The 22,976-nt window shown below is 36.0% G+C and overlaps 1 protein-coding gene across 1 annotated transcript in view; it reads left to right on the top strand.

Annotated features, from left to right (window-relative positions):
• TEX11 (testis expressed 11) overlaps positions 1–22,976 on the top strand; it is a 270,954-nt gene that overhangs the window by 206,661 nt on the left and 41,317 nt on the right. Inside the window, exon 24 of the mRNA XM_087859806.1 lies at positions 9,288–9,360. Within this exon, the coding sequence (XP_087715932.1) occupies positions 9,288–9,360 (73 nt within the window). The remainder of the gene's footprint in view (positions 1–9,287; positions 9,361–22,976) is intronic.

Here is a 22,976-nt window from a genome sequence, read left to right on the forward strand (position 1 = left end):
ACTGTTTGGCCTTTTATGCATAAGTATCCTGACCCCTATCCTAGATAATTTTTTAACAGACTTAATGAGGTATAATTAACATACCTTATGCTTCACCAAGTAAAGTATACAATTTAATGGTTTTTAGAATAGATTGATGCAGCTATCAACACAATTTTAAAACATTTTCATCACTCTTAAGAGATATCCCTTACCTATTTGCAGTCAATTCCTATCCCAACCAGCAGCCCTAGGCAAACACTAATCTATTTTGTATCTTTATAGATTTGCCTATTCTGGATATTTCATATAAATATTATCATATGACTTAGTCTTTTCTGACTGGCTCCCTTTATAATTTTTCAATAACATTCAATAGGTTCACCATGTTGTAGTGTGGATCAGTACTCCATCCCCATTGTAGTAATATACTACATTTTGTTTACCCATTCGTCCAGTGATGGATATTGAGTTTTTCCAATTTTCAGCTGTTACAAATAATGCTGTGATAAACATTCATATACAGATTTTGTGTGCATATGTGTTTTATTTTCCCTTGAGTATATATATATACACCTAGGAGTGGAATTGCTAGGTTTTATGATAACTCTATGCTTAATCTTTTGAGGAACTACCAGAGTATTTTCCAAAGCAGTGAAACCATTTTACATTCCCACCAGCACTGGGCTAGGGTTCCACTTTCTCCACCTCTTTGCCATCACTTGCTGTTATATCTTTTGGATTATGGCCATGCTAGTGAGTATGAAGTGCTGTCTCATTGCAGTTTTGATTTGCATTTTTCTAATAACTGATGATATCATGACTAATAACAAAAGATATGAACATCTTTTCATGTACTTATTTGTCATTTATATACGTTCTTTGGAAAATGTCTATTCAGGGTTTTTTGCCCATTTTTAATAGGGTTGTCATCTTTTTGAGTTCTAGTAGTTGTTTCATATTCTTGATACTAGACTCTTCTCAGATAACAATTTGTAATTATTCTCTTTCATTATGTGGGTTGTCTTTTCCCTTTCTTACCAGTGCCCTTTGAAGCACAAACATTTTTAATTTTGTTGATACCCATTTTGTTTACTTTATTGTTGTTGTTGCTTGTGCTTTTGGTGTCAATGTTTAAGACTGTTGCCTAATCAGAGATCATTAAGGTTCATCCCTGTGTTTTCTTCTAACAGTTTTATATTTTTACTTGTTACATTCAGTTCTATCCATTTTGAGTTAATTTTTGTGTATGGTGTGAGATGGGGGTCCAACTTCATTTTTTTTGCATTTGAATATCCAGGTGTCCCGGGACTGTTTGTTGAAGATGTTAATTATCTTGTCACCCAGGTTGAAAATCAAGTAACCATAAATGAGGAGGATTATTTCTAGTCCATTGACATCTATGTCTATCCTTATGGCAATACCACAGAGTTTTAATTATTATAGCTTTGTAGTAAGTTTTATAATAGAGATGTGTTAGTCTTCCAGTTTTGTTCTTCTTTTTGAAAATTGTTTTGGCTATTGTGGGTCTTTCGAATTTCCATATGCATGTTGGGATCAAGTTCTCAATTTCTGCAAAGAAGCCAGCTAGGATTTTGATAGGGATTGCACTGAACCTGTAGCTCAGTTTGGAGAGTATTGTGATCTTAAGTATTATTACCCATAAACATGGAATATCTTTCCCATTCATTTAGGTTTTAATTTCTTTCAACAATGTTTTGTAGTTTTCAGAGTATATTTTCACTTCTTTCTTTTTTGTAGTCTAGTAGATTTTCAATTTCTGAGTCCGTTTCAGTAGTTTATGTTCCTGGAAATGTGTCCATTATAATCTAAGTTATCTAATTTTTTGGCTTATAGTTGTTCATAGTATTCCCTTATAATTATCTTTTTTATTTCTGTAAGTTTGGTAATTATGCCCCCTCTTTCACTCCTGATTTTAGTCATTTGTGTCTTCTTTTTTTTTCTTGACCAGTTTATACATTTTTTTCAATTTTGTTGATCTTTTTCAAGAACCAACTTTGATTTCTTTTATTTTCCTATTATGTTTCTGGTCTCTGTTTCATTAATTCCCACTCTGATCTTTATCATTTTCTTCCTTCTGGTTGCTTAAGTTTTAGTTTGTTTTTCTTCCAGTGTCTTACAGTAGAAATTTAGCTTGATGATTTATTTCTTCTTTTTGTAATATTAGCTTTTATAGCTATAAATTTCCGTCTAAGCACTGTGTCTTAAGCTGTTTGAAACACTGAATTTGGGGGACACATTCAGACCCATAGCATTCCTCCCTTGAGCCCCCAAAATTCGTGTCCTTCTCATGCAAAATACATTCATTCCATCTCAACAGCTGCAAACGTCTTAATTCATTCTAGCATTGACTCAAAAGTCTAAGTGCGAAGTTTCATCTAAATATCATCTAAACCAGATATGAGTCAAGACTCAAGGTACAATTCATCCTGAGGCAAATTGCTCTCCAGCTATGAACCTGTGAAATCAAACAAGTTACTAGCTTCCAAAATACAATGGTAAGCCAGGAATAAGATACATATTCCCATTCAAAAAGGAGAAATAGGGATGCCTCTTAGTTTTTTTTTACTTTCCTTGGTTGTGCAGAAGCTTTTTATCTTGATGAAATCCCACAAGTTCATTTTTTCTTTTGTTTCTCTTGCCTTTGGAGATGTGTCATGAAAAAAGTTGCTGTGGCCGATGTCAAAGAGGTTGCAGCCTATGTTCTCCTCTAGGATTTTGATGGATTCCTGTCTCACATCGAGGTCTTTCATCCATTTGGAGTTTATCTTTGTGTATGGTGTAAGAGAGTGGTCAAGTTTCATTCTTTTGCATATAGCTGTCCAATTTCCCAGCACCATTTATTGAAGAGACTGTCTTTTTTCCACTGGATGTTTTTTCCTGCTTTGTCAAAGATTAGTTGCCCATAAAGTCAAGGGTCCATTTCTGGAGTCTCTATTCTGTTCCATTGGTCTATGTGTCTGTTTTTGTGCCAGTACCATGCTGTCTTTGTGATCACAGCTTTGCAATATAGCTTGAAATCAAAAAACTAAGAGGCAGCCCATGGAATGGGAGAAGATATTTGCAAATGACACTACAGATAAAAGACTAGTATCGAAGATCTACAAAGAACTTCTCAAACTCAGTACACAAGAAACAAATAATCAAAACAAAAAATGGGCAGAAGATATGAACAGACACTTTTCCAATGAAGACATACAAATGGCTAACAGACACATGAAAAAATGTTCAAAATCATTAGCCATCAGGGAAATTCAAATCAAAACCACCTTACACCAGTTAGAATGGCAAAAATTGACAAGGCAAGAAACAACAAATGTTGGAGAGGATGTGGAGAAAGGAGATCCCTCCTACATTGTTGGTGGGAATGCAAGTTGGTACAGCCACTTTGGAAAACAGTGTGGAGGTCCCTTAAAAAGTTAAAAATTGAGCTACCCTATGATCCAGCCATTGCACTACTGGGAATTTACCTCAAAGATGCAGACGTAGTTAAGAGAAGGGCCATATGCACCCCAATGTTCATTGTAGCATTGTCCACAATAGCTAAATTGTGGAAGGAGCTGAGATGCCCCTCAACAGATGACTGGATTAAGAAGATGTGGTCCATATATACAATGGAATATTACTCAGCCATCAGAAAGAACGATTACCCAACATTTGTGGCAACATGGACGGGACTGGAGGAGCTTTGCTAAGTGAAATAAGTCAAGCAGAGAAAGATAATTATCATATGGTTTCACTCATTTATGGAACATAAGAAATAGCAGGAAGATTGGTAGGAGAAGGAAGGGACGAATGAAGGGGGGTAAACAGAAGAGGGAATGAACCATGAGAGACTATGGACTCTGGGAAACTGAGGGCTTCAGAGGGGAGGGGGTAGGGGATTGGGATAGGCCATTGATGGGTATGAAGGCGGGCACATATTGCATGGAGCACTGGGTGTTATATGTAAATAATGAATCATGGAACACTACATCAAAAACTAAGGATGTACTGTATGGTGACTAACATAACATAATAAAAAATTATTATAAAATTAAAAAAAGAAATAGGGGAAAAAACCCAGTTAATGGGTTCAAAGTAAGTCTAAAACCTAATCAGGCAAATAACATTAAACACCAAGGCTTGAGAACAATCCTCCTTGACTTTGTGTCATCATTCTGGACCCACTGGGGCTGCAGTTGGGCCCCCAAACCTCTAGGCCCCATCCACATGGTTCTGCCAGGTATAGCCCCGTGCTTCAGCTCTCACAGATTAAGGTTCAGGCTGCAATCCCTCACAGTAGCTGTGCTGCCTTGGGGTGGAAAGCTCCACTGGGTGTTGCTTCTAATGGGGACCTCCTGCAGTAGCCCCACCCCCACAGAGGTTCTTTGTCTGGGCTTCAGAGGTTCCTCAGGCATCTTTTGAAATCTAGGTGGAAGCCACTATGCTTCCAGCTCTTGCACTGTACACACCATGAGGACATCAAGCTGATGACTTCCCAGAGTTTGTAACCTGTGCCGTCCGGAGGGGCAGCTCTAACAGCCTGCACTGCACTTGGAGTGGCTGTTTAACATGGCACCAGAATTTGAGAAGGGGAGCCAGGGAGGTGCGATGGCACTGGGCAGCTGTGGCTCCTAGGCCCTTGCACTCTAGGGCCTGTGTTGTTAGGCCATTTTAGGGCCAGCCTCAAGAACTCTGAACTGCCCCAGGTCATTCTTCTGTTGTTTTGGACAGTAGATACTAACTTCCGTTTAAATGGCTGACCAGTCTCCCCATTGTCTTGATGTGAATAGCTCCTAGCTTCTATTGAGATGGTTGAGCTATAGCATTCTCCTTATCAAATTCAGCCATACCCTTAGTGTTCTGTGTTAAGCTAGCTTTCTTATTTCTTTCAGTATTGATAGGCTGAAAATTTTCCAAATTTTTAAATTGTGCTTCCTTTTTTTAAAAAAAGATTTTATTTATTTATTTGAGCGTGTGAGAAGGGCTAGAAACAGCGGGGGAGGGGGTGGGGGGCAAAGGGAGAGGGAGAAGCAGAATCCCCATGGAGCAGGGAGTCCGATGTGGGGCTTGATGCAGGGCTCGATCCCAGGACTCCGGGATTGACCTGAGCAGAAGACAGATGCTTAATTGACTGAGCCACCCAGGCACCCCTGTGCTTCCTTTTTGATTAGCATTTCCACCTTTAAATCATTTCTCTCTTCTTACATTTTACTGTAAGCATTCAGGAGAAACCAGGCCATTTTTTCAGCACTTTGCTTAGAAATTTCTTTTCTTTTTTTTTAATAATAATTTTTTATTATATTATGTTAGTCACCATGCTTAGAAATTTCTTTAGCCAAATATCCAATTTCACCAGTCAAAAGTATTACCTTCTATAAAACACTGGGACATAAACATAGAAGCTCTTTGCTATTTTATAACACAGATGGCCTTTCCTCCAATTTCCGTTGTTCCTCATTCCTCGTCAGAATGACTTTCAATGTCCATATTTCTACCAACAATCTCTTCACAGTATTCTCAAACTATTCTCTAAGAAGATTAGTTTCTGCAGCTCTTCTCTTCTCTTTCTTGGTCCTCATGTAACCGTGGGGCACAGGGGTGCAAGAGCACGTGGCTCTGGGGGTCCCAGACAGACCAGGTTTGGCCATTCGCCGCTGACAAGATCCAAAGGCAGAGAGGTGATTGGTGGTGAAACAAGGAAGGAATTTATTTCAGTGAGTCCAACAGCGGGAAGACAGCAGACTGGTGTCTCAAAGACTATCACCGAAGTGCTAAAAATAATTCTAGATTTATACAGGGAAAACGTGGGTCAAAGGTCAGTAGGTACATGAAGGTACAGTCACTGTCTTGGGGTCAGTCACAGGGGGTCTTGATGGCTGAGGGGCAATCCTTATTGCTTGAGAGGGTAGTTTGGTTCCCATCACAGGATGCTTTGCCCAAAGGGTCTTTTGCCTGAGTTAAGAGATAAGCCAAAAAGAAGAGCTTCATCAATTAGAAAGTACAGACAGAGATAAAAAAAAAATGGAGGTAGCTGAAGTCCTCTTTCAAATATGAGAATTGCTCTTAACCATTCATTCACTGCAATGTATATATTTTTTAGTGCACACCTCCAACTCTTCCAGCTTCTACCCATTACACAGTTCCAAAACTGCTTCCATATTTTCAGGTATTTGTTACAGAAGCACCCCACTCTCAGTGCCAGTTTTCTGTCTTAGTCTGTTCAGGCTGCTATAACTAAAACACCACAGACTGGAAAGCTTATAAACAACAGAAATTTATTTCTCACAGTTCTTGAGGCTAGAAGTCCAAGATCAAGGTACTAGCATGGTCGTGTTCTCTGGTGAGGGCCCTCTTCCTGGTTCATAGTTTGCACCTTCTTACTGTGTCTTCACATGGTGGGAAGGGCTAAGGATCTCTCTAAAGCCTCTTATAAAAGGCACAGATCCCGTTCAGGAGGGCTCTACCTTTATGACTTAGCACCTCCTAAGGCCCCACCTACTAATACCCGTACCTTTGAGGTTTAAGATTTCAACATATGAATTGCTTGAGGAGTATACATTCAGATCATACAGCATACTGCTTGAGCAGCATCCCATAAGTTTTGGTATGTTGTGTTTTCTTTTCATTCATCTCAAGTTATTTTTTAATTTTCATTGTAATTTCTTCTTTGACCCATTATTTAGTGATCTCTTATTTAATATCCACATATTTGTGAATTTCCCAAACTTTATTATCTTATTGACTTCTAAGCTTATTCCACTATGGTCAGGGTACATAGTTTGTGTGATTTCATGTTATTTTAACTTTATTTGAAGTTTTTTTTTTTTTAAAGAATATTTGAAGTTTTTGTTGCAGCCTAGCATATGGTCTATCCTGGAGAAAGTGCCATGTGTACTTGCGAAGAATTTCTGTGCTTCTTGGGTTGGTGGAATGGTCTGTGGATATCTGTTAGGTATAAAAAACAATGGTTTTATACAATTGCTTTTTAAAACAGTTGAGAAAAGAAAGAAGAAATATATATTGATAATTATATAATTATTACATAATTGCTTTTACCAGTGTACTTTTTTTCATTTGGATTCAAATTATTATCTGGTGTCATTTGTTTTCTGCCTGAAGAACTTCTCTTAGCATTTTTATAAAATGGTTCTGCTAGCAGTAAATTCTATCAGCATTGTTTATATGGGAATTTTTTTGTTTTTTGTTTTCAGTTCTGAAAGATAGTTTTGCTGGATATTAGACTGTTGGTTAACTGTTATTTTCTTTCATCATATTGAATATGTTATCCCACTGCCTTCTTTATTGAGATTCTATATTTCCTGAGACATTGTCATCAAACCTTTGTTAAAGCGTCATTTCCTTTTGTTGTTTGAACATGTTTAAAATAGCTGCTTTCAAATCTTTGTCTGCTAAGTTCAGCATCTGGACCTTTTCAGTCAATTCCTATTGCCTGCTTTTTTCCTGCATTTGGGTCATACATTACCATTTCTTTGCATATCTCACAATTTTCTGTTGAAAACTGGACATTTTAGATAATATATTGAAGCATCTTTGAATACTCATTCCCCCCTGTGGTTTGTTTTTGTTAATACTTGCTTGTTTATTGGTTTAGTGACTTGGCTGGGTTAGTTCCATGAAGTCTGTTTCCCTCGGTTGTACAGAAGTGTACAGCTTCTGATATCACTCCTTAGAGGTCATGGTCTTTGCCTGTGGAGTCACCCTGGCCCCTCCTCTACGAAGTGGTTTAGCAGGGTGGTTTTTATAATTTCTCTTTCCTTGATATCCCTTCTGAATGGTCTCTTGTTGATATTAACCCAGATGTTAATCTGGACTAATTACTACGGTGGTTGCTTTGTGTGTGTGTGGGGGGGTGAGTGTGTGTGTGTGCATTTGCATGTCCATGTGTGTGCTTAAAAATGCTTTTTGGCATAAATTGTTCCACAGTGTGATACAATTAATGTGAGGCCCCTTTGAAAAGTGGTAAGGATCTTACTTTCCTCTTACCCTGGTTCCCTCTGTAAACTTCTGGCTGGTTTTGTGTTTTGCATGTTGATATCATTGAGCTATCAGCCTCTTTTTAAGTACTCAACTCCAGAATCTCCATTTTTTTTGTAGTAGCCTTAGACTTGAACTTCCTCAAGCTGTGTTCCAATTAAAGTCAGTATTCTTAGGCAGAGATACAGAGCTCACTCTTCTAATGAGCTGCTGCTGCTTCTCCTGAGAAGAAGTTCTGTACCACTGTTTTCGAACTGGAGGTGGGGATGTGGCACATTTCTATCAGAGTGACAGTCCAGCTCTATGAGTAAGGGGCTGGGCAGGAATCATAGTCCCTGGCATTCTGAGCTTGCCTCTCCCAGCATGGAAACTCTGTCCTAGAAGCAAGCTGCAGTGAGGGCAATGGAGCCCCAATAATTGTAATTTTCCCTGCCTGGTTATAGGGACTGGGTAGAGGAAGAGAGCTCCAGGCCTCTCATTTGTGCTTTTTATAATAGAGCTCCTATAATACAGACCTGGGGGAGGAGGATGAGAAGTGCTGGCAGCATGGCCCTTCTGGAAATCCCTAGCCTAGAAGCTGAGAATAGAGGGAGCCCCGTCTTCTTGGTCACACCCACCTACAGTAGCACTCACACTGAGCAGATCAGGGTTCAACTATCATGGGTGTTTACTGTCTTACTGAGACTTAGTAGATTTCCTGGAATAGATGGTTTTCCATTTTCTTTTTGCCCTTTGGGCAATTTCCTAAGACTTTACATGTTGTGTTTTATAATTTCACCAATTATGGTTGTTTTGCTAGGGAGAGGGTCCATGGAACTCCTCATACCACCATTCTAGAAGTGCTACTCTTCTGTCCTGGAGTATTAAAATTGATAGTGCTCAAGATTTTCTATTTAATCCTCATTTTCTGGGACATTAAGAAAAATACAAATAGGGGAACCTGGGTGGCTCATTTGATTAAGCGTCTGCTTTTGGCTCAGGTCATGATCCCAGGGTCCTGGGATCGAGTCCCACATTGGGCTCCCTGCTCAGTGGGGAGTCTGCTTCTCTTTCTCCCTCTGCCACTCCCCCCTGCTTGTGCTTTCTCTCTCTCTCTCTCTCTCTGTCTCAAAGAAATAAATAAAAACTTAAAAAAAGAAAAATACAATTAGAGGTTAATATTTTTATATAAATTATAAAATGTTCAGTTTAAACTGTAATTTTTCTATCATTTTATTTTTAATGGCTTTTAATGAATATTATATTTTAATTTGCTTAAAGTTTTGTCTGACTGAGGCTGATTTTCTTATTGCATTGTTGCCAAATAGACCAAGTTACTGAATCGTGCACTTGAGCAGATCCATAAATGCAGAGAAATCTGGAATCTCCTGAAAGAAACAGGTACGGTGGGAACTGGGAGTTTGGTAACACAGTTATAAAAGGTGTTTCAAGTCTGAATAACCCAGTCTTTATCACCAGAAATTTGTGCCACTTCAGTATTTGATAACCAGTCAAATGATTGTATAAGGACTAATTTTTTCCCTACTATATGTCTGTACTTTGACTCTCTGACACACTGCTTGCAGTAAAAATAATTTTTACTTTGTTTTTTATGGAAGTATAGTATTGAGTATAAAAATAGGATCGTTATTGTTCAACATGACATTATTACCCTTAGGTCACTACATTTCATGTCTCATTTAATCAAGCTCTAATTCTGGGTAAATGTAGGCCACAGAGCCTTCCAAACCATAATCATACCAGATAACTGTTAATATTTTATTATGAAATAATCAAAATAGTAGTAAACCTTTTAAAGTAATATAGTAACTTGCTACTGTTTTTTCATTAAGGATGGTATTGGCTTTTAAATTAAGGCACTTTTTTATGTTTTGTCCATCTGTTCCTATTTTAGTTAGAATTTTAAAAATCAATATTGAATTGAATTACATGCCTTTTCAGCTTCTGTAGAGATAACCATATGGTTATTCTCTTTTGAAGTATTAATATATTGAATTAAAGTAATAGATTTCCAAAATTAAGTCATTGTTGCATTTCTGGAATAAACCCTACTTGATCATGGTGTGTTATTATAATTGTTGATGAATGTGGTTTCCTAAAATTTAGCAATTATTGGTTTGTTTTTTTTCCTTTTGTGTATATGTGATATCTTTGATGGATTTTGATATTGAACTATCAGAATTATAAGGAAGAACATAAACATAAAATTTAATTCACCTTTCTCAATCTATGATAACCATTTAAAGGGATAAAGACAAAAAGAAAGGATAGAGAATACTTAAATAATATTTATAGAGGATTTAATAGAAATATACACTATAGCCTGAAAAGGAAAACCTGAATAAATTCTAAGACATAGAAATAAAACAATGTTATCTGATCACAATGCAATAAAACAAGGAATTGATGGAGTCAGGACAAAACCCTTGACCACTTGGACATTTTAAAACACAGGAACTACAAAATACCTAGAAAATAATGATCTTGAAAATACTTTGTAACAGAATCTAAAGTGCTAAAGCAGTTCTCAGAGGAAAATTCATAGCTTCAATGACTTTTATTTAAAAAGTATGTCAGAATGCTGTCCACTGAAAAATCAGTTTCTTCGTTCTAGGAACATAGCTGGACTACGTATATATATCTATATATTTCTATATCTGTATCTCTGTCTATATATCATTATAGAATTGAAAATTAAAACAATGAGATATTACTACATTTGTATTAGAATCGCAAAAATCTAAAACACTGACACTACCAAATGCTAGCAAGTATGTGGAGCAATAGGAAACTCTTGCTCATTGCTGGCAGGAATGCAAAGTGGCATAGACACTTGGAAGACAATCTGATACTTTCTTATAAAACTCTTACTCTACATTCCAACAACTGTACTTTTTGGTATTTATCCAAATAAATTGGAAACTTATGTCCACTCAAAGACCTGCACATGTATGTTTATAGAAGCTTTATTCATAATTGCTTGAACTTGCAATCAGCCAAGATATCCTTCAGGAGGTGAATGGATAAATAAACTGTGGTATGTCCAAACAATGAAATATTAATCAGAGATAAGAAGAAATGGGCTATTAAGCCATGGAAAGTCATGGAGGAGTCTTTTTAAAAAAAATATTTATTTATTTGAGACAGAGAGGGAAAGAGTGGGGGGAGGGGCAGAGGGAGAGAGAAAATCCTGAAGCAGACTCCCTGCTGAGCATGGAGCCCAGTGTGGGGCTGGAATTAGGACCCTAAAATCATGACCTGAGCTGAAATCAAGAGTCAGCCACTTAACCGACTGAGCCACCCAGGTGCCCCATGGAGGAATCTTAAATGCATATTATTAAGTGAAAGAAGCCAATCTGAAAAGGCTACATACCACATGATTCCAACTATATGATATTCCAGAAAAGTCAAAACTGTGGAGAAAATAAAAGGATCACTAGTTGACAGAGGTTAGTTGGGGAGGAAAGGATGAATAAACAGAACATAGAGAATTTTTAGGGCAGTGAAACTATTCTGTATGATACTACAGTGGTAGATACCTGTCATTATACATTTGTCAAAACCCATAAAACATACATCAGGAGTGAACCCTAATATAACTATGGACTTTGGGTGAAAATGATGTGTCCCTGCAGGTTCATTGATTGTAACAAATGTAGCACTATGGCACGGAATGTTCAGTAGTGAGGGATGTTCTTCGAGGGGGGTGGGTTTGGTATATGTGGGAACTTTGTATTCTCCACCCAATTTTGCTGTGAACCTAAAACTTCTTTAAAAGAATGCCTATTATCAAAAGGATAAGAGATAAAAGTGCTGAAGAGGATGTGGAGAAAAGAGAACCCTTGTGCACATTGGTGGGAATGTATAATTGATACAGCCACTATGGAAAAGGGTTATGGAGGTTCCTCAAAAAATTAAAAATAGAATGGTCTAGAAATTTTACTTCTGGGTATATATCCAAAGGAAATGAAATCACTAACTCAAAGAGATATCTGCACCCCCATATTCATTGCAACATTATTCACAATTGGCAAGACAAGGAAATAGTCATAAGTGTTCATCAAAAGATGAATAGATGAAGAAAATATGTCAATATGTATATACAATGAAACATTCAGCCTTAAAAAAGAAGGAAATCCTGCCACTTACAATGGCATGAATGAACCTAGAGGGCATTATGGTAAATGAAATAAATCAGAGAACTGTTTTTGAACAATTGTTTTTATTTCATTATTTCAGTTTTCTTCCTTGGGAACTTCGTATGTTTGGGTCTCCTTTGCCTGTCTTCCAAATGTATCATTTTCTCTCTTAGAGTTTTAATTTCCATTTTTATTTTTTTAAACACTTGTCAAAGATTTTATTTAACTCATTAATTAATAAAGGAACCACTGAGATGTTACAGGTGGTTCAAAGGAGAATTAAAGACGACACACACAGGCAATTAGGAGGTGAATTTACAAGTATATGCAAATTGAATTGTGTGTGTGTTTTGTTATCTTTTGCTATTCTGAAGCTAGGATACCAGAGCGAAGAAACCCTCTTTACCAGATTTCACCTGTAGCACCTGTAATTTAGATGAAAGTCATCTTTTCTCAAGGTCCCTGAAATTTACTGAAGTTTCCTGACCTCTTGGAAAGTGAACTCCCTACCACCTTTATACTGGGACCCTGTAAATCAGGTACCAGGATAATTCCTTGAGGGGATTTTGTAGGCATGTGCTCCATAAAGTTGAGGTAAGATCAACCTTATATATTGAGATTATCTTATCATACCTGATTAAATGGCTGTCATTCGCAAGTATGATACTCCATGTAAGGCCTTGGTTGTACAATCAATTTGTCCACTTATATCTTGGTTTTAAGAAAAGGACAACAATTGGTTTTTAGGTTTTGATGCTGTAGTATATAAGGTTAAACGGAATAGCAGATCGCGAGTACATTTCTTATTTTTTTAATTTAAGTTTTTATTTTAATTCCAGGTAGTTAACATACACTGCTGTACTAGTTTCAGATGTACAATATAGTAATTCAGCAGTTCCATACATCAGTCTGTTTTCATCATGACATGTGCACTCTTTAATAACCTATCATGTATTTAACCCATCACCCTACTACTCTCCCCTCTCATAATCATCAGATAGTTCTCTATAATTGAGTCTGTTTCTTGCTTTACCTCTCTCTTATTTTTTTCCCTTTTTTTGGGTGTTTTGTTTCTTAAATTCTACATATGAGTAAAATCATATGGTATTTGTCTTTCAATCCTCTTGTGTAAAAATCTGGAGTATTCAAGCTTAAACCTAATCTCCTGTCAAGTCTCTGTAACCATGATAAAAAATGTAAAAACATATAAACTAATAAACTATTATTTAAAAGGAGAAAAAAGGACAGATTTTTATATAACTAATGCAAATAACTATATTGCAATGAAAAGTAGGGAGACTTGATAAAAGTTTCTGAATTCAGAAGGAGGGCTAAGAGGGAAGAGGTGAATGAGAACCATATTATTTTAAAATATTTTAATTCAGTTTACAGAAGCGGTATCTGCTAAATTGTTTTGAGTTACAAATAATTTATAAAGAAAGAGGATTTTCTCATATATTCAGAAAATGGAACATTAAAACCACACCAATGATATTCCAAATACATAACCACAATAAAATTTCCCTCATCAATTTATTCAGTCTTAGGTAATTGATGTTCTGCTGGATCTTGGGTCAGTAGTCTGCTTTTATAAAATTGTATGCTTTTAGACTAGAAAAAAACCCTGGAAATCCTCATTAAGTGCACTGGTATGGTCTCAAAATTGTCTATGCCTTGTCAGCTCAGAAACCTATAATCAAGAGTCTCTTCTGACATGTCAGCAGTTTGAAGTACCTGGTATAGTCCTTTTCTGTGAGGCTCTGAGACTGTCCTTCTTTGTTAAATATGCAAACTCTTGCCTGTCACTTGTAGCATAGTCTTCAGGCAAACATCAGAGTAAAACAAAAACTGTCTGTACATTACAGAGATTGAATGGCGTTAATTTAGTAAGGTAACCAATAATACCAGAATGGAAGGAAGGTAAAATTCTCTGTTGGGGTACAGTATATAACTATGTCATAACAGTTTTTAACTGTGGTGTTATATATATATATATACACACACACACACACACACACACACACACACACACACATAAAATTTGCCATTTTAGCCATTTTATGTGTATGGTTCAGTGGCATTAATTACATTCACAATGTTGTGAAACTTTCACTACTACCTATTTCCAAAACTTTTTCATCACCCCTAACAAACCCTGTACCCATTAAGAAATAATTCTGTACCCCATTTCTCCCAGCCCCTGGTAACTTCTAATGGTACTGTCTAGATATAAGTGGAATCATATAATATTTGTCCTTTCGTCACTGGAGTATTTCACTTAGCATAATGTTTTTAAAGTTCACCCATGTTGTGACAAATCAGTACTTGCATTCTTTTTTATGGCTGAAAAGATTCCATTATATGGATATACCACATTTTGTTTATTCATCTGTTGACGGACACTTGGGTTGTTTTCAGCTTTGGCTACTGTGAATAATGGTGTGAACACTGGTGCACAAGTATCTACTTGAGTCCCTGCTTTCAATGTTTTGGGTCTATATCTAGAAGTGGAATTGCTGGGTCATAGGACATTATTAATGTTTAACTTTTTGCCGAACTGCCAAGCTGTTTTCCACAGCAGCCTCACCATTCTCATTCCCACAAGCACTGAATGAGATTTCTGATTTCTTTACCTCCTTGCCACCACTTTACTATTATGTCTTCTGGATTACAGCCATTCTATTGAGTATGAAGTGGTATCTCGTTGTGGTTTTATTTGCATTTCTCTAATGAGTAATGATGTGAAATGACTTTTCATGTGTTTATTGGCCATTGATATATCTTTTTTGGAAAACAAACACTTTCTGTCACATCCTTTGCCCACTTATTTGGGTTGTTTGTCTTTTCATCGTTGCATTGTATTAAACCTAAAGAAGAAAAACCTGAAGTTCTTTTCTCCTCCTGTATCTTTCTTTCCTGTGTGTCTTCTTTACCTTCACAGAGAACACTTCACTTCTGATACTTCCGGTTACCAAATGTGTGGAGGTTTTCTCCCCACAACAACTAATTCTCTGTAACATCAGCTGGGTGTTCTACAATTCAATTCTGACACTATCTACCCAGAGATGGCCTTAGGTTCCACAGTTTATGGGTATAGTCCCACAAGACTGACCCAGCCATTTCAGACATCAGTCGCAAGCCCAGGTTGTCACCTGGGCTTCTGACCAACCAGCTGTACACCGGAGGTTCCAATAACACTCACCTTGGGTTTGAGTAACACAAGTGATTTTTGCCTGTTGATCTTGTACCCTGCCACTTTCTTGCTCCTTTTTTTTTCTTGTGGATTCATTGGGATCTTCTACGCATATATAGGATCATGTCATCTGTGAACAGTGATAGGTCTGCTTCTTCCTTTCTAATGTGGATGCCTTTTATTTCTTTTGTTCTTTTTTTTTTTCCTTTTCCTACTTTCTCTCACTAGAAAATCCAGTATGGTGTTGAATAGCAGCAGTGAAAGCAGGCATTCTTTTGTTTCTAATCCTAAGGAGAAAGCCTCAGTCTTTCACAATTGACTGTGATACCTGTGTTTTTTTGTAAATGTTCTCTATTAGGCTGAATATATTCCCTTCTATTCCTAGTTTTCTGAGTAGTTTTTTTCTTTATCATGAAAAGATTCTGATTTTTTATTTCATTGATTCAATTTTTTTCTATTTTTTGTTTCATTTTTATCTGTTCTTTATTATTTCCTTCTTTCTGGTAAGTTTGGGTTTAGCTTGCTCTTCTTCTAGTTACTCAAGGTTTAAAGTTAGTTTGTTGCTTTCAAATCTTTATTTTAAATGTAGGCCTTTACAGCTATAGATTTCCTTCTGAATACTGCCTTCCCTGCATCCCGTAAATTTTGGTATGTTGTGTCTTTGTTTTTATTAATTTCTGCGTATTTTCGTATTTCTCTTGTGATGTTTTTCTTTGGCCTATTGATTATTTAAGAGTATGTTGTTTAATTTCCACATATTTATGAATTTTCCACTTTTTTCTCTGTTACAGATTTCTAGCTTTGTTCTATTGTGGTCAGAGAATATACTTTATATGATTTCAGTCTTATTAAATTTATTGAGACTTGTTTTGCAGCCAGCTATATGTTCTATACTGCAGGATATTCCATGAGCACTTGAGAAGAATGTGATTTGTGCTGTTGTTGGGTAGAGTATTCTCTATATGCCTGTTAGGCCTACTTGGTTTATAGTGTTGTTCACATCTATTTCCTTGTTGATCCTTTCTCTTGATATTCCGTCCATTTTTGAAAAAAATGTATAAGAGTTATGATTAGTGTTTCTCTTGAAGTTTTACTCTCAAGATAGTAATCTTCAGGAACTGCTCAGAAGGTATACAATTTCTGAAAATTTTATGTTAATAATTTTTTACTTCTAAGAATTTAATATAAGGAAGGCTAAGCATCTCTTCAGTTTTGCAACTCTTCTCATGCAACTCTTCAACAATAGTAACCCATCAAATGAACCTAATTCTCACATTTCTCTCTTTATGGGGAGAAAGAATAAATTTTTGCACTTTTCCAGGGTCCCTTTTAGAAATCTCAAAGATAGTTTTAGGTTAAAAGACATCCTGAACACATAAAAACTTTTATCTTTTATAACAGGGATATGACTTTTTGGAAGACAAAATCAAGAGTTGTTAGAGATGATTTGGGTACTTGATTAAGATAGGATCATGGATGCCTCAGAAACAACACTTGATTACCTACCTAAGCAAAATGACATCAAAACATTTTAAAAAGAAGCATAGGAGGTAACAGAGTTTTAAAGAACTTTAGCTCTTTGATAAATGAGGAAACTTTGTACTTTGTTTGCCATTAAATGATCAAGAATAAAGACGTAATAAACACAACATAAAGATCAGAAAATTATTCTGGTAAAACACAGAATCTGCTATCTAGGCAGATTACATAGAGAATAAAGAATAACCTTTCTTATTGTAAGTGAAGACATTAATCAGTAAACCAAGCAAGCAAGCCCATCAAAATCAAGATAATTTTGCTACATTTAAATACATTATAGAGCTTTATCTCAGACTCAGATTTAAACCAGGTCAAATAAAATTTACTTTCAAATCAGTCCTTCATTATATGCTCTTTTATATTCTGAAACAAACTGACAAACTTTTTGGTGATCTGCCAGGTCAAAACTATTTTCGTAATACTAAGACATGTCGTTTTCCAGAAGCTATGTGATATGTGATATTGTAATAGACGGAATACAGAAGTGGATATGAGAATGTAGCTATTTCTATTAGGTCAGATTAAAGAGCTTTTCGAAAATTTTCCACAGTCTTCTCGTTGATTTTTTAAATATAATTTTTTTGAAAATTGACATTAGCATTCAGTGATTTTGTCTCAAATAAGTTCAGTCAGTAAATATACTTAAATTTTATATTCTGATTTATAATATGGCAGTTATTGATAGATACAATCTGCATTTGAAAAATCTCTTTGGGGGGGCACCTGGGTGCCTTCAGCTCAGGTCCTGATCTTGGGGTCCTGGGACTGAGCCATGTGGTGGGCTCCCTGCTCAGAAGGGAGTCTGCTTCTCCCTCTTCCTCTGCCCCTCCCCCCACAGACTTGTGCACATGCGTGCTCTCTCTCTCAAATAAATAAAATCTTTTTTTTAAAAAAAAGAATTTCTCAAAATCTCTTTGGAAGTTCTTAATTTTTTTCAGAGTGCAAAGGGGTTCTGAGAACAGAAGCTTGAGAACCATTGCTTTAGGAATAAACTGCATTGTCCTTTAAAAACAAAAACACTGTTCACTGTTCCTTTGTTACTATTGCTCATAATATGTCAACCACTTATTTTAATTATTATTTTAACCAAAATAATTTTTATTTCAAAAAGAAAATTCAGAGGGGTGCAGTTGAGAACCATCTCTTATAAGCACTATAGCAAATTAGCAGGATTCATGAGCATTTATAGCATTGTTCTCTGTGGCCACACCCATCCTTTTAAAAAGGAAAAATGAACACATTCAGTAACATGACTCAAAGATACCATCTTTCTATAGCATATAAAAATAAGAAGCAATAGTATAAAACTTATATCTGTGCTTTGTAATCAATATTTAAGTATTTGATTTTAATTAAAATTTATCTTTTTATCCAGTAATTATTTATTAATTGACTCAATTTAATAGTAGTCCAGCATTTTAAGTTAACTAAATGTCTTGGAAACTATTTTAAACCTAATATACTACAGCCCATAAGTACAGCTGAAATTAAGTTTGTCAGAACAGTGATTCAATTTTAGTTGAATACACTTTACATTTTTTATCATCTTAAATGTTATGTATAAGAACTATGTAATATTAATCACTAAACCTGTATACATTTAGGAAAAAGAGACCCCAGTAAAATTAAATGTATGCTTGTTTTATACTTTATAAAAATAAACCATAAAAAAGACCTAGCTCTTTCTTTTAAACCGAAATTATTAAACTAATCTCGCTTGCCAAGATTTACCTTAACTTTGGAATCTTAAAATGTTTCTGAGTTGGCAGAATTTTTTTATAAGAACACTCTGGTTTAGCACATTTTAAAATATTAGTTTAATTTTCTTTTTGTGAGAACTTTAAGAATATTTTATATAAGTGCTTACTTATGTCTATAAACCAGAACAGAGTTCCTTGAACATAGAAGACTTTATCATCAAATTTGTGGAGACCAGCCAGAGATGGGGAAATATTTCACACTCACATGATGAGGTCAAGGCCTATCTCGATTATTGACACATAGACACAGACATAGGGAGCTTATGGATTCAGAGCTACAACTTCAGCTACAGGTCAAGAGTAAACACAGAAACTCACCAGTCTAGATAGATATCAGAGGGCTGGTCTCCCTCCCAGCAGGCATGAAATAATTGTTTAATCTGAGCTCAGAATGGGCAAAAAGAATGACAAAAAAGACTAACAAATTAAATTGTCTGTTGTTTCTTACCCAGAGACATAATCCATTAATCCGTTTACTCAACAAATAGCCAAACCATATTCCCATTCATTGCTGGTACCAGGGCGGGGAATGACATTGGCTGTACACAAACCAGAAACAAAATGAAACATAAACTCAATAGAAAAGAAAAAAAATATTCATCAAAGTTTTGTTGGCACTTGAAATTCAATCTGGGAGCCAAGAGAAGATGAGTTGAAGTAGTCCATAAGTTTTACAACATAATTTACCTGGTTTTGTATCCATTAAGCATTTTGGTCAATAATTTTTTAAAGATATAACCATGACTGTCATACAAATATAAAATGAACATGTGTCAAAAATTTTATTTAACTCATTAATTGATGAGGGAGCCTGAAGATTTTAGAACAATTTCAATTTTCATTTCATTTTGCTTGTTTTTCTCTTGTTTTCTATGTTCTTACTGATTATTCATCAATGTCACTTCTGTCTTTTGCTGCTTTCAGTTTTACCCTTATTTCTGTGATGGTTTTATTTTTTTCTTCTCATTTCCTTCTTTATTTCTAAAATGGCTCATATTTCATTTTCTTTTATCTACCAGCCATTCTTGAGCTCTTAAATCCCTGCTTTATATTCTTATTTTATGGACATGATTCCTTAATTAATATTTTGAAATTCAGGTGACATACTTGGTCATGATTTTATTCTGCTTTATAACAATAGGTCTCTGCTAAGACTTCTCCTACCGTTCTTTTTTCCTATTCCTCTCATTTCATTTTTAAGTAGTATCTTATACTGTTATTTCTTACATCTTTTTTGAAGTTTTATTTTGTCGTGCTAGGAACACTTAGCATGAGATCTATCCTCTTAACAAAGCATTAAGTGTATGGTATACTGTTGTTTACCACAGGTACCAGGTTGTACAGCAGATCTCTAGAATGTACTCATCTTGTTTAGCTGTAACTTTATGCCTATTGACTAACATTTCTTCATTTTTCTTGCCCCCAGCTCCTGGCAACCACCATTCCACTCTTTGATTCTATGAATTTGACTCTTTTAGTTATCTCATATAAGTGGAATCATACAGTATTTGTCCTTCCCTGACTGGCTTATTTTACTTAATGTAATGTCCTTGAAGTTCATCCATATTGTCACATATTGAAGAATTTTCTTCCTTTTAAAGGCTGAATAGTATTCTGTTACATGTACATACCACATTTTCTTTATTCGTCCCTCAATGGATATTTACATTGTTGTCATATCTTGGCTATCTCTTCAAGATCCTGACTTGAATTATTTCGGATAAATACTAGAAGTGGGATTGCGGGATCATATGGTAGTTCTATTTTTAACTTTTTGAGGAACCTCTCTACTGTTTTCTATAGTGGCTGTACCATTTTGAATTCCAACCAACAACGTACAAGGGTACCAATTTCTCCACATCTTCACCAACAGTTGTTGTCTTTTTTTAAGTATATATAACAGCCATCCTGACAGGTGTAAGTGATACCTCATTGTGGTTTTTCTTTTTTAGATTTTAAGTAATCTCTATACCCAACATGGGGCTTGAACGCTCAACCCCACGATCAAGAGTCATATGTTCTACTGACTGAGCCAGCCAGGCACCCCTCATTGTGGTTTTGATTTGCATTTATGTGATGATTAGTGATGTTGAGCATCTTTGAATACACCTGTTGGCCATTTGTATGTCTTCTTTGGGGAAATATCTATTCACGTCTTTAGCCCGTTTTTAAATTGGGTTATTAGTTTTTGCTGTTGAGTTGTGGTAACTTACCTTTAATTGAGGTACTTTTTTACAACTATTTGCAGGAGATTCGTGTGGAAAGGAGACCAGGGCCATGATTTAGGCTTGCAGAAATTAAGCTTATGATGATCTAAGATTGTTGTGTATGTGATTTTTTTGTAGCCTCTACATTTTCCCAGCCAGTGGATATAGGCAGCTGGGGGGCTTCTCATAACACAGAGATTCTTCTCCACTGCTTCACTGACCAGCTGTGTGCTCTTCAGCCCTTTATCTTCTGCTTCTTACAACCAAACCAAATCCAGACATGTTCCTTCCGTGAGCCTATAAACTCTGTTTTTGTTATTGTAGGTAAAAGAAATGCACCTTGGGGTGTGCCCCTCACTTTGGAGTGTTATACTTTTACTGGTCTTTTCTGATCCTCAATTTTTATCTTTAAAACATACATGTATATGCATATTTGTATGCACGTATGCTAGACTGTAAGCTCCATGAGGAAAAATACTGTGTCTGTTTTTGCTTATCTTTGTATATCCAGCACCTAGCACATTCATGATACTGGTTCATGCATGAATGAACAGAAAAATATATATATATTACACACACACTCATACACATATATAAGAATGCATATATCATATATAAAGTTTTGGAAGGATACACACCAAACTCAGCAATTGCTACTGCTATCTCTTAGGTTAGGATTTAATGAGTTTGGGAGATTTACTTTTTATTTTACTCTTGTATTGTTTGACTTTTTCAGTGAATATGTAGTACTTTAATAAATAAAACAAAAATACACATGACATGATACTCTATACAGAAAACCTGAAAGACTCCACCAAAAAACTCCTAGAACTGATACACAAATTCAGTAAAGTAGCAGAATACAAAATCAACCTACAAAAATCTGTTGCATTTCTATACACCAATAATGAAGCAGCAGAAAGAGAAATTAAGGAATCAGTCCCATTTACAGTTGCATCAAAAGCAGTAAGATACCTGCAACCTAACCAAAGAGGTGAAAGACCTATATTGTGAAAACTGTAAAACATCGATGAAAGAAATTGAAGATGATACAAAGAAATGGAAAGACATTCCATGCTCATGGATTAGAAGAACAAATATTGTTAAAATGTCTATATTACCAAAGCAATGTACACATTTAATGCATTCCCTATCAAAATACCACCAGCATTTTTCCTAGAACTAGAACAGACAATCCTAAAATTTGTATGGAACCATAAAAGACCCTGAATAGCCCGGAACCTTGAAAAGGAAATGCAGACCATCACAATTCTGGACTTTAAGTTATATTACAAAGCTGTAATGATCAGGACACTATGGTACTGGCACAAAAATGGAACAGAATAGAAAACCCAGAAATGAACCCATGACTATATGGTCAATTAATCTTCGACAAAGGAGGAAAGAATATCCAGTGGAAAGAAGACCATGTCTTCAACAAATGCTGTTGGGAAGACTGCACAGCAACATGCAAAGGAATGAAACTAGACCAATTTCTTACACCATACACAAAAATAAATTCAAAATGGATTAAAGACCTAAATGTGAGACCTGAAACTATAAAAATCCTAGAAGGGAACACAGGCAGTAACCTCTTTGACATTGGCCATAGCAACTTCTTTCTAGATATGTCTCCTGAGGCAAGGAAAACAAAAGCAAAAATAAACTATTACGACTTTGTCAAAATAAAAAAACTTCTTCACAGCAAAGAAAGCAGTCAACAAAACTAAAAGGCAACCTACGGAATGGGAGAAGATATTTGCAAATGACATATTTGATAAAGGGTTAGTATCCAAAATCTATAAAGAACTGACCAAACTCAACACCCAAAAAACAAATAATCCGATTTAAAAATGAGCAGGAGATTGAAGAGACATTTTCCACTATTTTTTTTAAGAGAGAAAGAGCACGCACGCATGAGCAGGGTGGGTGGAGGGGCAGAAGGAGAGGGAGAGAGAGAATCTAAACAAGCTCCATGCCCAGCATGGAGCCCAGTGCGGGTGTCCCATCTCATGACTCAGATCATGACCTGAGCCGACGTCAAGAGTCGGGCGCTTAATGACTGAGCCACGCAGGCACCCCTCAAGAGACATTTTTCCAAAGAAGCCATACAGATGGTCAACGGACACATGAAAAGGTGCTCATCATCACTCATCAT

Source organism: Ursus americanus, chromosome X, assembly GCF_024610735.1.
Source record: "Ursus americanus isolate L20-20 chromosome X, mUrsAme1.1.p, whole genome shotgun sequence".
Taxonomy (NCBI): Eukaryota; Metazoa; Chordata; class Mammalia; order Carnivora; family Ursidae; genus Ursus; species Ursus americanus.